Consider the following 18,158-nt stretch of genomic DNA (forward strand, 5'->3'; position numbering starts at 1 on the left):
ATCTGGACCAAATCTGTGCTGAGGTGAGGTTGATGATGCCCTACCAAGTGAGGATCCAGCAGTGCAACACCCATCAGACAACCATGCTGTGAGTGATGTGTCATGTTTCACAGGCCTTTGCCATGCACTAATTATCTCTCCCCGCTTTCGCTGGCACATCTGGGAAACAGCCAAGACAGTCCACAACCCAGGGCCTCAAATCAAGCCCGAGGGAAGCCCAGAAGAGGACTCCACTGAAACCCTCCCTGAAGACCCATCACAACGCTCATCCACACCTCCACCAGTGCAGAGACACGCACCTCAGTGGGACCTAGCTTTAGAGTAGCCTCAGGATCACAATCTGGTGAGCACATCGCACTTTCTGATCTACAGCAGGCAGCAGGGACTTCCCAGGTGTCTGGCACTCGGAGGACTGCTGGAGGCCAGAAATTTGCTGAGTCCAAGACAGATGACGAGCCCCTGGATTCGGTCATGTCACAGTTGCTGGAGCTGCAAAGGCAAGCTAGGGAACATCAGGAAAGGATGTCCGCTGCACTCCTCAGATTGCAAGGCACAACGGAGGAGTCTGTCTGCCTTCAGGCTGAGGTGATAATGCCGGCATGCCAATACACCGAGGCCAACACTGGTAGGACAGCGGCTGCCATGGAGACCTTGATCCAGGACGTCACTCCTGCATGCCATAGCTGACATTCAACATTGTGAACGTGAGAGGGGTGCTGGGCAGCTCAATCTCATTCCAGTTTCCCCTTTTCCTCAAGGAGTCAGCCAGGGGACCTCAGGCACCCATAGGGAGGAGGATCAGCAGGCGTACACCCCAAGGCAATCCAACCAGGTGAATCCGGGTGTGTCCGGCCCATCCGAAACCCCTCCTACTGTGACCTCAGCAGCTCCAGCTCCACAGGCTGAGGAGGGTGCCACTGCCACACAGCAGGACCCTGAAAGCAGTCCAGGGCCCTCCAGGTCTTGGCCCTCCAGAGAACGCTCACCAAGGTCATCACAGACAACAGGGCGTAGCAGTCAGTTGCCTCCACCTCCACTGTGAACGTCCAGGGAGCATCAAGATGTAGCAGCAGAGTTAGGAAAGTTAAGATGTATTTGCACAGCCTGCGCATGGGTGTTAATCATTTATACATAATATTCACTATTGTAAATAAACTACCAAGAATGTCTCCCTGCCTATGACTCCTTGTTCTGAAGAGCAGTGCTTGTGTCACTTGTGAAACCTTTCTGCATAAGATAAAGGCAGGTGTCTCAGTCCAGAGCCTCTTCTCTGTGCCTTCAGGCCAAAGTGATGGTCCAGCCTCACACGCCCTGGACACATTATAGATGCCTGCACCTCGATGGTTCTTGTCATTGCTGCCAGAATGTCATGGGCAGGCATCACCGAGTTCCATCATTCTTTCTGTGTGCTCTCAGCACCTTTTAAGGTGAGGCTGGCCCCCATCTATTCAGCATCTGTGACCAGTGATGCTGTCCTCCTGAACAGCTCAGGTGCTGAAGGCGGATAAAGGATCAGGTGCTTTTAAAGTTTCATGGCTGCATCTCTATGATATGACCCTGATCACAGAGCGCAAGCGAGCTGACCTCAGCTAGACAGGAGTCAGGCATTCTCAGAGGCTATGTGAAGATCTATGGAGCATCCTCACTGCATGTCATCATCATCCTCCTGCAACCAGGCGACTATTAGGGCCTCCACTGTGTCTCCATGACAGGAGCCTTATCACAGAGGGTATTCGCGCTGACATAAGCCAGACCGGAGTCAAACGTTCATAGATGCAATGTGAGGATCTTATGGTGTCTCCTCACTGCATGTTGTCATCATCTTCCACAAATCTAGCAGCTATGAGGGCCTCCCAAGTCGCCTGCCTTGGCTGGCCAGTGCAATGGCCTCATTGCCGTCATTGTCGCTTTTGAGGACCTCCTCACCCTCATCACCGTCGATGTCCTCCTCATTGAATGCGATCTCCAGCTCCTCCATCTCCTCCTTAGCCAGCTCCTCTCCCCGTTGCAGCACCAGGTTGTAAAGGGTGCAGCAGGCAACAACAATGCATGACACCCTCTGTGGACTATATTGCAGGGCTCCATCAGACCGGTCCAGGCACCGGGACCACATTTTTGGCATCCTGATGTTTTGCTCCATCGTGTTGCAAGTTGCAGCATGAGCCTCGTTGTACCTTCACTCTGCTGCAGTCTGAGGCCGCTGCACGGGTGTCATCAGCCATGTCTTTTGCGTGTAGCCCTTGTCGCCTAAGAGCCATCCCTGAAGCCTCTGTGGACCCTGGAAGATGCCAGGGATCTGTGACAGACTGAGGATGTAGGAGTCATGGACACTCCCTGGAAACCATGCGCAGACCTGGAGGATGCGTTTGTGCTGGCCGCACACCAGCTACACATTCAGCGAATGGAAGTCCTTGTAGTTGACATAGTTGCGATGGAGATCTGAGTGCCATGTGAGTGCAGTCGATGGCACCCTGCACCTCTGAAAAACTCAAGATCTGGGCAAATCCAATCACTCTTACATCCTGGCTTTCTTGGTCCCGGGCAAAATGCAAAAAAGTTGTGTGCCCTTCCAAAGATGGCATAGTATCACAGTATCTTTACAGTGCAGAAGGTGGCCATTCGGCCCATCGAGTCTGCACTGGCTCTCTGAAAGAGCATTCCACCTAGTCCCACACACTGCCTTATCCCGTAACCTTGCACATTCTCTCTTTTCAGATAGCAACCCAATTAATTCCCTTTGGAATGCCTCAATCGAACCTCCCTCCACCACCCTTTCAGGAAGTTTATTCTTGACTCCAACCACCTTCTGGGTGAAAAAGTTTTCCCTCATATCACATTTACTCCTTTTGCCAATTATTTTGAACCTGTGCCCTCTAGTTCTTGATGTTCTCTTGAGTGGGAACATTTTCTCACTATTTACCCTGTCCGTACCCCTCAAGATCCTGAATCCCTCTATCAAGTCTCCTCTTAGCCTTCTTTTCTCCAAGGAAAACAATCCCAACCTCTCCAATCTATTCTCATAGCCACAGTTCTTCATCCCGGGATTCATTCATATGAATCTGCTCCATACTCTCTCTAATGCCTTCACATCCTTCCTCAAGCATGGCGCCCAGAACTGGACACAGTACTCCAGATGAGGCCTAACTAGTGTCTTATCCAAGTTCAACATGACCTCCTTATTCTTGTACTCAATGCCCCTATTAATAAAGCCTAAGATACAACATGCTTTATTAACTGGTTTCTCAACATGCCCTGCCATTTTCAATGACCTGTGTACATCTACACTGAGGTCCCTCTGTTCCTGCACCTCCTTCAGAGGCTCTCGCTTTATTTTATACTGACTCACCATATCTTTCCTGCCAAAACAAATCACCTCACACTTCTCAGCATTGAATTTCATCTGCCACTTGTCTGCCCAATCCACCAATACGTCTATGTCCTTTTGAAGTGCAAGACTACCCCCATCACAGTTGACATTTCTAATCTGTGTATCATCTGCAAATTTTGAAATCAAGCCCTGCACACGACAGTCTAGGTCAGTAATATATATCAGGAAGAGTAAGGGTCCCAACACTGACCCCTGGAGAACTCCACTACAAACCTTCCTCCAATCTGAAAAACAACCATTTATCACTACTCTCTGTTTCCTGTCACTCAGCCAATTTCTTATCCAAGTGCCTACTTTCCTCTTTATTCCATGAGCTAGAATTTTGCCCACAAGTCTGTTGTATGGCACTGTATCAAATGCCTTTTGAAAATCCATATGCACCACATCAACAGCGTTTCCTTTATCAACCTTCTCTGTTACCTCCTCAAAATACTCCAGCAAGTTAGTTAAACATGATTTTCCCTTGATGAATCCATGCTGGCTTTCCTTAATTATCCTGCAATTGTCTGAGTGATTATTGATTTTATCCCATACTATTGTTTCCAGAAGTTTCCCTAACACTGAGGCCAAACTGATTGGTCTGTAGGTGCCGGCTTTATCCTTGCACCCCTTTTTGAACAAGGCTGCAACATTCTCAGTTCTCCAGTCCTCTGGCACCTCCCCTGTGTCTAAGGAAGACTCGAAGATTATCACTAGTGCCTCTAGAATTTCCGTTCTCACTTCCCTCAGTACTCTTCGATGCATCTCATCTAGTCCTGGTACCTCATCTATTTTAAGTAAAGATAGACTTTCCAAAACCTCCTTCCCCTGGATTGTAAGTTCTTCTAGTGCACCAGTTACCGCCCCCCACCACCCCCCACTCCACCCCCCCGCCCCAAACCTTCACCTCAGCCTGGATAGCATCTTCTTCCTTTGTAAAGATAGATGCAGAGTATTTGTTCTACACCTCCACTATTTCTCCAGCCTCCAAGTCCCTCTGTGACCTCATGGATAAATTTGTTGGTGTAGGCTTGTGATATTTCACAGAGGTCATCTGTGGAGCCCTGAAAGGAGCCACTGGCATAAAAATGGAGCGCTACAGTCACTTTCACAGCCACTGATGCCTTCCATGTCCATTTGGAGCCAAATCCTGCAGTAGCTGGCAGATGTGACCGACCAGTCCCCTAGACTTGCGCAGTCTTTGGCGACACTGGTCTTGGTCATCAGCAACAATGAAAGGCGGCGTCTGTAGACCCTGGGTCTATCTAAACGCCAACCAACGACGGCTCTCTGTGGCTCTCCAGCAGTGTGTGCAGGAGCCCCAGCCGCCCCTTCTTCCTGAGGGTGTTGCTCCTCCCTCTGCGCAGCCAGGCGCCTCTGTTGCACTCTTCTCCATCGCCTCCACTCTCTGTAGGCCTCAAAGCATACAGCTAGTTCACCAAACTCCATGCTCCCGATGTACTCCTCCTGCAGGATGAAAGAGAGAGATGCATGGGTTAGCCTGGGTGTACTAAGAAACTCTCTTGGTTAAGTCTGAAGGCCCCTCAACGTATCCCGAAGAGTGCTGGCCACCATTGGAGGCCCAGAGATTAGTGCGCTGCACGGCTGCCTGAAACCCCAACCATCTCTGCCCCACTCCACCTGACCAATTTGCAGTAGCTTCGCCCACTGGACTGCATGCTGTGCTCTCAGCTCGGGCGTAGACATTCTCCTAACACACACTGTACAGCTGCACTGTTAACTTGAACCATGGGGGGACTGGTCCAAACCGGGATGATGCCATTGTAAGGGGCTGTAAGCGCCTCCACCAGTGACTGCTCCACAGTCAGCTTTAACAAGGAGATTGTACAACGTCCAACTGCTCTGCAGTCCACTAAAATGCTCATGAGTTTGCAATCTGTGCCCAAGATGTGAAAAGCTCTGGAGCACTTGGTGGCGCTTGCATGCGTCTGCGTTGCTTGAGTGGGTAGATAAGCTAAAGGCCCAACACCACGTATGCCAATGTGGCTGTGTCTGAACTATCTCAGCTGCAGATGAATGCTCACTTTATACAAGGTTTCCCTAACGCGTGGCCGCTTCCCTGCCCCACACTCCGCATGTGCTTGTGTGCTACCTTCAACCGCAGGGCAGCCCTTGCCCCCACCCCCAAGTCGCCTCAACTGCAGGGCAGCCTTTGCCCCCACCCCCAAGTCGCCTCAACTGCAGGGCAGCCCTTGCCCCTACACCTCCAACGCGCCTCAATCTTGAAGCCCAACAGCTGATCCTGGTGAGCGCTGTGCAATATTACTGTGTACTCACCTCCGACTTCCACTCAAAGTGCAGCCCGCCAAATGCATGCCATTTATATGCTGTTGTGAAAAACGTCGGCATGATGTGGGCGGACGATCCTGCGGGGGGGAGGGGGGGTGATTCCAGCGGGCTGCCCTTATAATGACATGCAAATGTATTACAATGAGGTTCCTGACGTACGATGTTGGAAAACGCGGCTCGCCATCAATAGGCTGAGCGGATGATCACAAACTGGTTTCACGACGCAGTGAAACCGATTTTTGGCCTTCTCACCAAGTTGTTTGCTCACGCCGCCAACCATACCCGACGCCAGCGGGCATGGACGATTCCGCCCATAGATTAAAATATTAAAGTTGAGGCATTAATCGACCAGGAGGTAAAGCAAATCAGCAAGCACAGGGATGATGAGCGTAAAGGACTTCATGCAAGTTAGGAGTTGGACAGCAGAGTTTTAGTTGAATTCAGCTTTTTAGGTGGTGAGAAAGGGGACACGGTGGAATAGTCAAGCCTGGTAGTAACAAGACCTTGGGTGATGGTTTTGGAAGCAGCTGGGGCTGAGACAGGGTAGAGACAGGGTAGAGGTCAAAGTAAATGGTCTTGGTAATGCAGATGATTATGGGAACCATAGCTTAGCTCAGAATCAAATGGAGTCAGAGTTGTCTAGAAATAAGTTAAAATAATGGCAGCATTTACAAATCACTGTCAAACTTTTGCATTGATTTGATTTGATTTATCATCAAAGATTAATATTTCTTTGTTTTTCTCAGGCTTTGCTGAAAGACAGTATATTGTATTTCCTGGGAAAAATAGCAAAGGCAGCTTTTATTCTATATACAGTTTACAATTCCTCTAGCTATTCCATCTAACTTTACAAATAGTTATATAGCACTAAGCAGAAACCATTAATCTCTCAGCTCTTAAGACAATCAAACTCATAAGAAGAGTAAAATATTTTCTTTAGACTAGGGATCTTCTCACTCGAGAGAGTTTTACTTACTTCTGGTGCTTCTTGGAGAGGTACTGGTAAATGGTACCTGGGTTTGCCACACCTTTCATATTTCGTTTAGGAAGTTCAATAAAGTAGGAAGAAGGCATCTTGGCATGATAGTGCGTTTCTTCATCACAGGAAACCACACCCGGATAGGTCATCATCAGTCGTGCTGCCAAGTTAACTTTCCGGCCAATCACTTTTCAATTAGAAATAACATAAGAAAGAACTCAAAACAGTTGTTACTGTAACATTTTACATAGTAAATCTTATAGTTTATTTCATTTTTAAAAATATATTCAATCACAAGACGTGAGCATCATTGGCTCGGCCAGCATTTACTGCCCATCCCTAATTGCCTTATTCATAGGGCAGTTTTTAAGAGTCAGCCACATTGCTGTGGGTCTGGAGTCACATGTAAGGAGGGCAGATTTATTTCCTTAAAGGACATTAGTGAACCAGTTGGGTTTTTTTTTACATGGTCACCATTAGACTTTCAATTCCAGGGGCAGAAATTTCTCCCCATTCGGTGTGTTGTGTGGGGGTGGGCGGGGGCATGCGCGCCCCCGGGTCCGTGCCACCATTTTATGTGGGCGGGCCAATTAAGGCCCGCCCAGCGTGACATGCGCCCGGAAGCGTTGCACGCTCCATGTGCGGGTGGGGAGGGATTCCCTGAGTCGGGGTCTGCGCTCTTTTGCGCATGCGTGTGAAAGTGCGCAGAAATCTCCCTGAGACACAGAGGTACCTCAGGGAGATTAGTTTAAGGTTTAAAAGTTTAAATAAAGAAAAGAAAATATTTTAAGACATGTCCCCTCAGGCGGCAATATCACATGAGCTGGGACATGTCAAGGAACATTAATAAAAACAATTTATTTAATTTATAAACCCTTCATGGAACCTCATCCCGCCCGTGGATGAGGTTCCATAAAAAGTGCGAAGGCCGCCTGGGCTCTTCGCCTGCCCGTCAACCTTAAGGTTGGACAGGCAGCTCAGTTGATAACTTTAATTGATATTTAAATGGCCTTAATAGGCCTTTGACAGTTCAATGCACTACTCAGTTAACAATAAAAAGGGTGAATTCTTCACATTAATTTGTTTTACATTTAAAAGTGGCATTATGCAATTGAAAACAGAAAATTGAGTGTAAATACAAAACCTGCCAATGTGGCTAGTAAATATAATTTCCAAATTACACTTCTGTTTACCTGTATATTCATGGCGTAGAGGATGCCCAACCACTCCGCAGAATAGAGGACCAGTTGAAACACCAATAGATGCTACACTGAAAGCATAGGAAAATATAACAGGTAATATTTTGACCAGTACCTTAAAAGTTCCAAATGAATGGCCTGTAACTTCTAGTGGAGTGGCAATTGATCGGATTGCTACTCTGCTCATTATTACTTAGCTTGAAATCCAGCCGTTCCTATCTCACCCGACCATCCCACTCAGCACGGGGAAGGTGTGTGTAGCGTAGTGGGTTCCCGCAGCCTACAGTCGAGGGCAGCTCAGTCGAAGGTAAATAAGCCAGGCCCCCACACATTAGCTGCCTTAAAGTAGGTGAGCGTAAAGGCCCAGCCACTGGGAGGCCAGGGAGAAGGTAAGTGGGGGTGGTCCAGGGGGAGGTCAGAGGGGTTCGGAGCATCCCATGGGGATGTTGGTGCAGTAGTCGGGGGTGGGGGGTGGGGTGGCGTAAGGGGCTATTAGGATGGTGGGGGTAGTCGGGTCTTCCTGTGGGGAGTTTGGGGGAGAGAGGGTTCCCATGGGGGGGTTGAGGGGTGGTTGAGGGTGGGTTGGGGTGGGCAGTCCCATGGTGGGGTGTGAAGGGGATACCATGGGAGGTTGAGGGGTGTGTTGATGGAGTCCTGTGGGGGGTGCAGTGGGCAGGTGGGGGGTAGTCAGGTGTCCCGCGTGAGGTTGGAGGAGGTCAGTAAAAAGTTGCCCAGAAGATAGAAGTGGTTTTAACTCTTCTAACTTTTTCTGGGTAACTACTGCTCGGGTGACAGTCCGAACCACCCGAAGTTTGCGATTTATATCACATTTTCGGATGGTTCCCATTACAAAGGAATTACCCACCGGAAGTTTGAGCTTCCCAGGCAATTGCCAAGCAATCCTTATCTGGGGACTTCTGGGCTGGGGGTTGGGGGGTGGAAGGGGGTAGTTTCCCCAGAGCATCTTTGTTACACTGCTCTGGAGTTTGGAAGTTACAGGGCAATAAGTTTTCCATGATCTTTCTAGTACAGTATAACTAGACATTTAGAAATACTTACCTGACATATTTAAGTTTATTACAAAATTCATGAACATTGTGTGCACATTGTAAAGCATTTGCACATTCATCTTCTCCTTTGTCACCAGGAAGGCCAAAAGCACAAAGAAAAGTACATCCCTGGAATGAATGAAACAAAATCTAAATGACAAATGTTACATTTAGAGCTGAATGTACATTTTTAAATTCACATTTTTTCACTACTGAGCTGTGCTATGTATACAAAATTCTGTCAAATCCTAAACATGCAAGTCCTAACAATCACTATCTTACTTTCATTATAATCTCAGACCCAACCCCAAATTTTGTTATGATCTGGTTAGGAAACAGTAATTTTTTGTTTAAAGTAGATGAAATTTGAAATCCCAGTTACTTACTAAGAGACTAAAGTCACAAGATTCCATGGTTTCAAACAAATAGAAGATATTTTACTATACAAGAGTCAATCAAGCAAATGGTCAATACACTCTATCTTATACTCTAATATCCAGAATTAACATGCGGTAAACATGAATTCACAGGCAAACTGTGGTCGAACACATCACAAACTGCATATTAAATGGTAGACACAACCAAAACAACTCCTCCAAATTTCTCAGCGACCCACTCAGATGTCAGTCATCAATGTGAGTCATGAAAATTCTTCAAAACTCTGTCTTCCTCACAAGAGATTTCATCTCCTCAATTTTGATGATCTAGCCTCTGATTTCCCTCAACAGCAGCTCCTATTCAGTCTGGAGGCCTTCCAGCTTCTTCTTTGGCTTGCAAGTAGTTGCCAGGCAACAGGATTGAAACTTAAAATGCCTCAGCTACTGAATCTCTTCTCCAGATACTGTTTCCTACTGGATTCACAAGGCTACACCCAAGTATCTAATCACCAGCACGATCCCAGCTACCTAGCTGCTCTGAACAGAACCCCACTGTTCACGGGCTTTCCTTTGCCCCATCTGTCAGCTTTGTGGAACAGACAACTGCACATCAGCTTCAGCCAGCTGCCACTGCTTACCACAGGCTTTTCTGAGCCCCATTCTCCCCAGCTGCACAAAGCTAGCAAGCTTCTTCAGACACCTTTGCTCCGGACTAACTGGCATCCTATTAAATTTTACAACAGGATCAACTTCTGTTGTGAGGTAGGGTTGAATATATCAACCATTGGTACATTCTGTACCTTAAATGTTACAATCTCCAATGAACCAAAGGTCATCCCCACAGGTGTTAACATACACAGACAAAAATCCAAAAATATAGATTCCCTCACACTCTGCTCTGTCCCATTAATAAAAAAGTAGATTTTAAAAAGATCAACATATAAATTGATAGTTAAAATATAAAAAGGGACCTAAAAACAAAATCAACATTCTGCTAGGTTTTGATGGGTTTGGTTGAATGAGACATTTTGTCCAAGACACTGGAGAACTCCCGATTCATTTTCTAATAGTATTTGGTTGACCCATGAGAAAATGCAGACTGAAGGCAAAAAAATTGGTGCACCCTTTTTCAGGCAGGGAGGGTTGTGATTCACAATCAACTTGTGCACAATCCTACTGAAGTAGGCAGTACCCAAACTTGGTTCTGCCTCTTCATTTGACTGATTGCAGTGTTCAGTCGAACACAACCTGTGCTGCTAGCTGACTCAACGTTCAACATGGGACTGAGCAGTGTACATGGCATCTCACTTTTCCTGCTGGCCTACACCACTTTAAGGGAGTCCACTCCCTTAAAGTGGAGCAACACTCATTATGAAGAAGCTGTTGCTGACAGCATGTAGCGCATGTGGCTGTAAGAAGGACATCAAATGGAACAACAATTAAGAGCAAGGGATCCAAAGTTCTCAGAGGTGGCTCATCTGGTATGAATTGTAAACTGCAGAAGGGGTGATCATTGGGCCCCTTGCTTTCCACCCCATTCCCCTTTTCTCACTCAACCCTTCCCTTTGATTTTCTGCTTTCAGATACTGAAAGAATTGCCACCTGGCCAGTGTGCAGCCTCAGAAGGAAGGGTGAGAGCTGCTATAGACCTCTGAGGAAGAAACACAACTACTTGATCTAACACTCGCAGCCACCAGATTATGGCGCAGTGCATGCCTTAAAGCATAGTACAGAGTCAGGATCTGCACTTGGTGAGTCACCAGGCAGCCTGCAGCCAGCCCATGGAGAAAAGAGAATCCATTATCCAGCTCCCTAGAGGCCATTCTTCTACAGGGACTGAGATGAGGACATTGATGGGGTGGTCTACAGGAGAATGTTGAAGACCAAGTATACCAAGATGGTTGGGTATTTGCAGGCCTCCCACAGAGCATCTTGTCAAGGTCAAAGAGCATGAAGGTCTCCAGATCCATAGTGGTCTAGGGAAATGCACAACGCTTGGAAGCCAGCTTTTCTAGTGTGGAAGTGTGGCTAACTTCATGTCAGTGCCTATGGACCCCGCCATGATGCATTGTCTGGTGGCCACTGTCTCAGTTTCCATTGAAGCACAGGTGGAAGCCACCCAACAGCACTCCAGTGCTGCAGTAGAAGCTCAGTCAGAGGTCATGAGATCCATGCCCACTGCCATTTAGGCTCAGACGGATGTCATACAAGTTCAGATTTCTGCCATCATTGTTAGGATTGCTAAACTGCTGCCCTGTTAGTGTGGCAGTAGTTCCATGGAGCACAATTGTGCCATCCTCTCTTAGGATGACAACATTCATGCTTCCACCACTGCTACTCCACCAGTGCCCTTGCTGTTGCCTGTCAACCAGCTATGCCAAGGTGGTGAAGTCCAATGTGGGCTTTCTAAGGCCAGAACTCCTCGAGGTCATCCTGCAAGACCTTCTGCAGTCTCCCTCACTGAAAGTCAGCAGCCTTCCACCAGCAGTGCTAATGCCAATGGTTAGCACTGCATTGGAGCTCTAGGACAGGCAAATGCACATGGAAGACAGTTACCAAGGGAATGTACAAGGGTGATTAGTTGACCTTTATAGAGAATGTTGGATCACTTGATTTATAAAGCTGGTTCCGAATATTTGATTTCTGGTTGCTTTTATTCCAGCATTGTGGCCAAGAGGACACTGTGATAGTCAGTAACAGAGGAAAGGTGTGGGACTGTTGGTGAATGGGGGATTGGACATTTTTGTGGATAGCCCGGCCAGAAAAATGATGCTCCTCCACCTTCTCAGCTGCTCACCATATAGCTGATGGCAACGGCTCTGCCCTCATGGTGACAAGGCTGTGCAGCAAGCAACAGACCACGGCCAATCATGTCACGGTCTCACACTCGTACTGCCAAGCTCTTGCAGAGTGGTTTAGGTCATGGAAGCATTGGTTAAGCACTCCAGTAGTCTGCGTGGTGACAGTTTGTGGGGCAGTATGGCTCCCATGATGACCTGGATTTTCATCACCAAGGCAGGTAGGCAGAGTTGGGAAAATTCACAGCTCGGTCTGCCCACCTCATGGGAAAGTGCCCACAGAGGGAATATCTTCATTGCGGGGTTGGGGGGGAAGATGGTGTGGGCTGAAGTCAGGCCAGCAGACTCAGGAAAGAGGTTGGAGGCAGTCACAGCCGGGTGCAGAGGTGGGCCGTTTAAAAGGCCTGCCTCGGTGCTGAGGGACTTCATCCCAGTTAAAATAAAAACAGAAACACCCTTCAGCCCTCACCTCTCTCACCCCCTCACCTGCACACACTCCCCATACCTCATCCATGCCAGCTCATGCCCCCACTCACTCCCCAAAGCCTCTCATGCAACCTATACCAAGCTATGGCACTCCACCCACCCCTGTGGTCCCTTAAGCCACTTATGCTAAGCTATGGCATTCCACACACACCCCCATGGCACTTCATGCCTTACTATACCAAGCTATGGCACTTCCATGCCCATTGACCCACTATACACTGTTTAGTATCAATTGGCCCTATAATGATAGCATTATGTGTAAAAAAAGTAAGCTTTAACAAGTCATTCATTCATTACTTTCTACTATGTTAAAAAAGTCACTTCACAATAAAAGCGTCAATCATCCATGCTCTTTAAAGTATCAGTAACAGAAACCACAAGCCCTTGAAACCACTTAGCCTTATTTAAATGGACATTGTGAAACTGTCAGCAGAGATTAGACAGCCAGAACTGTCAATCAAACAGTGTTTTCTCTGGGGCTCAGGTGTTTCAATAAGAATAATGGATTTCTGAGCTCTCAGCCAAGCATACATAATGAGTGCTATATGAGTGCTGCCCACATGAGCATCGGTTGCGCACCAGAATTATTAGTCTGATGGTCAGCGAATAGCTCTTGCTGTCCATCTTCCATTTTGACAAGATGCTTCGAATGCAGATTGTACAGCAGATGATGGCAGAATAAAAGGATCATGATTACTGTCAAGCTATCAGGCATTGACCTGCAAGTATCACTGTCTGGCTACACACCAACTGGACTTTAGGAAAATGGAATCTTTCCATTGTGATACATCTCAGAAATTATATCTGTCACCTGCAAATCGAAGTGTGTGCAGTCAATGGCATAGTACACCATGGGAAAACCTGCAACCGTGGAAAAGCTCAACCTACTTCCACCGGTCAGAGAGAACAAAACGTATTAATTTCTCTTTGCATTCAGATCCTCAGTGAATTCTCTTAAGCAACAGTGGAAATGCTTCAAATATTCTACCAGCTGTCAGCACAAGTGCCCACTAATGAGATACCGGAGAACTGGTACCAGTGAAATGATAGCACTTCAGAAGGTCAATGGGTGGAATTGCCCAGTCTTGTGAGCGTTGGCGTCATGGCAGGCAGTGGTGAGTGGGAGAATTCGGCATGAGGGGCAGAAATCTGTTTCATGCCGGCATGAAATCACAGTGGGATCATCCGATGGTTTCTGCCATGGCGGAACACGAATCGTGCTGGAGGCTGGTGCGAACACGGTTTGCATCCTGCTAATGGCAAAGTAAGGCCTGACCGGAATCGTCCCCTTCATGACCGGTTTATCATTACGCCAGCAGGAAAACGCACCAGCCCAAAACACACCTGGACAAGTGTGATGTGCAGAAGTCAGGACTCACCTTTAAGGTCTTATTCAGGTCGTGGACATCGAGAAGACGACGACACTGGAGCTCTACAGCTACCGGCCCCTGGAGGAACATACATTGCATGCTGGGTGGATCCTCATGCACATGGCCGCAAAGCAGCTCTTGGAAGGTGGGTGGTCTCTGTTGTTGCTTCAGGCCTGTTTCAGAACATCACGGTCTTGGCCATGGGTTGCTACGGATGATTGATGAAGGGAGTGGAGGGGGGGGAGTGGAAGGTCTAGATGTGAGTAGGAGAAGTAGGGGGGTGAGGTTGGGAATGGGGGGACAAAGTTGCCGGGGGGTGGGGGGTGAGGCTGGAGAGGGGATGAAGGTGTCGGGGGGGTGAGGCTGGAGAGGGGATGAAGGTGTCGGGGGGTGAGGTTGCGGGCGGAGTCGAAAGTGTCAGGGAGGTGAAGTTGAGAGGGTGAAAGATGGTGTCGGGGGGGGGGGGGGGGGGGAGGTGGAGGATGGAGTACAGGGGGAGAAGGGAGTACAGAGGGAGGAGGATGTAACAGGGTAGAATGCTGAAAGTGGGGAGGTAGGTGTAAGCGGGGAGGAAGATGTAAGCGTGGGGGTTCGGAGGGAAAAGGTGTCCAGTGGAGGAGAGAGTTCAAAGAGGGGAAGGTATCTGGGAGTAGCGGGAAGTTCAGAGGGGGGAAGCAGTCTGGGGGTAGGAGGATGTAAGGGCGGAGGAGAGATTAAGGGTGGAGGAGGGAGTAAGGCGGGTGATGTCCAGGTGAACATGCAAGGGAGGTGGTCTGTAGAATCAATGACTGCCTCCTGGGGAATCAATTGAGTGTGGACGTGGTAGGAGGGAATAGTGAGTGTGAGAGAGGGCAGAGGGAGCTGGTAGGGTGGGAGGGTGAGGGTGTGTCAGTAACAGTAGAAGGGGTGGCGAGGGTGGTTGATGGGAACATGGAGGCAGACACGGACCCTGAGGATGGGAAGGAGGAGACTGGAGAGGTCAATGTGAACAGGGGTGGGGTTTTCTGGGAGGTAGGGAATGTGCACGTTCACCTGGACATCCTGAAATGACAAGGGCTCATGTTGATAGGTGACAGTGGGGAGGTAGAAGGTGATGCCAGGGGTTCGATAGTGATGGGGAAAGGACATGGGTAACTGGGAAGAGGAAAGGACAGGGGAGCTGATCAAAAACTTGACCATGACTATGGTTTTCAAATTGAAAGTGAGCGGAGCCTCATGTTGGATGGGCACACGTGCTGCATGGGAGTGTGATCAGTGGGTGGGCAGAGATGCAGATCAGTTCAGATGGACAACTGAATGCAGGCAGCATTGAAAATGCTCAGGACAGTGAGATGAGTGTGATGGACGAACGCTCCGTGTGGTGACCACTAGATTGTGAACCCAAGCCTGCTCTAAATCTAGGTCCCACCAAGGTGTGTGCCTCTGCGCTGGTGCAGGGTGTGGGTAAGCAATGCAATGGGTCTTCCAGGCTGCTTATTTCCAGCTCTTCAATGGAGAAGGTGTCCTCTTGGCTGGAGATGAGGAGCTGGATGGAGCTGAGGGACTGGCTGGCTGAGGACATTGGTCGCTTGGCAGAGTTCCCTGTGAACCAAAGCAGAGATAATTAGTGCATGGCAGCAGAGTCAGAAGCAGGTGAGAGAGAACTTGCAGTTGTGTTGAGAGAGGGTTGAGGTGGTGCAGGATCCTCGTGTGGGTGTTCGCCGCTGAACTCACGGTCGCCGCAGGCACAGTCCACATCCACACCAGTCAGCGCGATGGCGCTCTCCTCAAAGTGAGTGAGGGGCCTAATGTGGACCAATCCACACCCGGTCTAGGACCTCTCCCTTCTGATGTGAGCCAGCTTCTCCTGCATGAAAACTGATTGAGTGTGTGTGAGCAGGATGCATAACACTGCGTGGAATGTTTGTATGCTGAGCGGAGCCATGGACAGGATGAGGAACCGTGCTCCAGAGGATATGAGCCTGATGGAGGTATGAGGATGTGAGAGTTAGTGGTGTTGTCCCTTGAGGTGTGAGATTCCTGTGGATGTGTGATGGATTTGTGAGTGTATGAATTGAGAGTTACCCTGGCAGAACGGACGAGAGCATTCATCCTCTTCCTGCACTGGATGGTTGACCTCCTCTGTACTTCGGCGACGTTGACCACCGCTGTCACCGCCTCCCAGGCCAGTTTGGTGACTTTGGTGGATCTTCTGCTGGATGAGAGTGTAGAGGACATCACAGCGGCCTTCCACTGTGTCCAGCAGGTGCCCCAGAGAGGCTTTACCAAATTTCGGGGCTGCTGACTTCCTGGCTTTCAGGGTTATCTGTTGCCTGGAGCAGTCCTGGTCTGTAGACATGAAGTAGGCTGTGCTCTGGTGCGCTTTAATTATGGCTCCTGGAGCGAGTAAGCACTGAGGTCACGGTGTGGATGGAAAATCTGAGTGCACCTGCCAGCGATCCGGCATGTTTCCCGTGAATGCATTATTAATGAGGCAGGATGCACAGGGAAGGGGATGATATGGCATGAAAATCCATCATTGCGGCTGGCGGGTAAAACGTCTTTTTAATGCCTACTACCACACTTAGTGCAAATCTGGGACGATTTCGTCCAGTGTCATCAGAATTAGCAAATTGGATGTTGCCTAAACTGGATTAAAAAAAAAGATATATTATAAATTGAAGACAATGGAATCAGGGCAAAAACTCTGCACTGTCTGGAGTCATACCTGGCACAAAGGAAAATGGTTGTGGTTGTTGGAGACCAATCATTTCAGTCCCATTTGTTCCCATCCACGTATGGAATGAGTTTTGATTTGTGCACCAATATCAAGGTAACATGCAGATGTGCACCATCAGCAAAAAATTTTTTAAAACTATATATAATTTTATAATCCCAGTTTATGTTTCCACTGGACAAGTCAGATCCCAGGGTGGAACCTGGCATGAGAGATCCTAACTTCTATTTTTTGTTTAGATACGTGGAGAGTTGGCTACTGAACAGAGTCACAGGAGCCAGCTGATAAACTTTTAACAAAAGAATAAAACATTTAATAAACAAGAGGTGAACTACATAATACCCATTCACCCACAACTATACCTTTACAGATATATACAGATTTGTAAGGATAACACAAGCTACAAAAGCTATCTTATACTCTAATGTTCATTGTAAGTACACAGTCCATGCAAACCAATAGGCGGCCTGTGGTCAGGCACACCACACTCTGAAACCAAGTGACAGATGCCGCCCTAAACAGATGCTATGGATCTCTCCTCAGCTCCCTCTGGACACTTGTCACACTGTGACCCAACCGGTCTCACTGAACTCCGTCTTTCACATGAGGGTTTCCACTCTCCACTCTTTGAAGAACTCGTTTTGGAATCTTCTCCCAAACTGTGCTTTCTCTCAGACGCCTTCCACAAGGGCCCACCTCCAGGGTTTTGAGCTCTCCTGGATCGCCACATGCATTCAAGCTTCCTTCCATGCACTCTCTCTGATAATCAGCTATGCCAGCAGAACACCACTGCTTCACATGCCCATAGTAAACAGGTACAGATCTTCAGTGGTTTCCTTAGATCTTCTGGCTTCTCCCAAGCCTATGTTGCTTTAAATGTGCATCCAGCAGTTTCTTCCTTTAAGCTTGGAGCCTTTCTCTGCTCCTCACTCTTAATTTCACGCAACAGGATGTTTTATAGATTCCTGTTCATATCCTTTAATCAGAAGGTCTTCTCGGGACCACTCTTCTTCTGTTCTTTGGGGAAACCTGCTTCCTGCAGCACCCTCCTGTCCAGCATCTCCTGGCAGCTGGTTTCAAATTTAGTTTGGGACTTGCTATCTGTCCCTCTCCTATACTGCTTCTGCTGGCAACTCCCTTCAACTTTAGAGCACGTTGACCAACTGAACTCAAACTGCTTTAGGTTTGTGTGTGTGTGTGTGTGTGTATGTGTGTGGGTGGGGGGTGCTCTCCCTCTGGACCCCTGTTGCTAGGCAACAGCACAATTTTTTTCTACCTTGTTTGTTTTAACTCCCCTTCAAGAGTTATAAAATCTCATTAAAATGCAGGCATCTCTTAAAGTGAAACTAAAGCTCAGGTTTCATCCTTTTAACTCACAAATACAGAAATACAAATTAAACTTAAACTGAAAGATATACCTTATTTACTAACACACCCAAATACACTATAACTTACTTAAACTATCTCTAGTTCCGAACAATAATTTTAGAATAAATAATAATATTTT

The 18,158-nt window shown here is 48.0% G+C and overlaps 1 protein-coding gene across 1 annotated transcript in view; it reads right to left on the reverse strand.

Moving 5' to 3' along the window:
- Window positions 1-18,158, reverse strand: part of LOC144686701 (adenylate cyclase type 10-like) — a 124,196-nt gene that overhangs the window by 75,609 nt on the left and 30,429 nt on the right. The window contains exons 9-11 of the mRNA XM_078552278.1: window positions 8,915-9,033; window positions 7,850-7,926; window positions 6,654-6,843 (exon numbers count right to left, since the gene is read on the reverse strand). Of these exons, the coding sequence (XP_078408404.1) occupies window positions 6,654-6,843; window positions 7,850-7,926; window positions 8,915-9,033 (386 nt within the window). The remainder of the gene's footprint in view (window positions 1-6,653; window positions 6,844-7,849; window positions 7,927-8,914; window positions 9,034-18,158) is intronic.

Source organism: Cetorhinus maximus, chromosome 11 (assembly GCF_964194155.1).
Source record: "Cetorhinus maximus chromosome 11, sCetMax3.hap1.1, whole genome shotgun sequence".
NCBI lineage: Eukaryota > Metazoa > Chordata > Chondrichthyes > Lamniformes > Cetorhinidae > Cetorhinus > Cetorhinus maximus.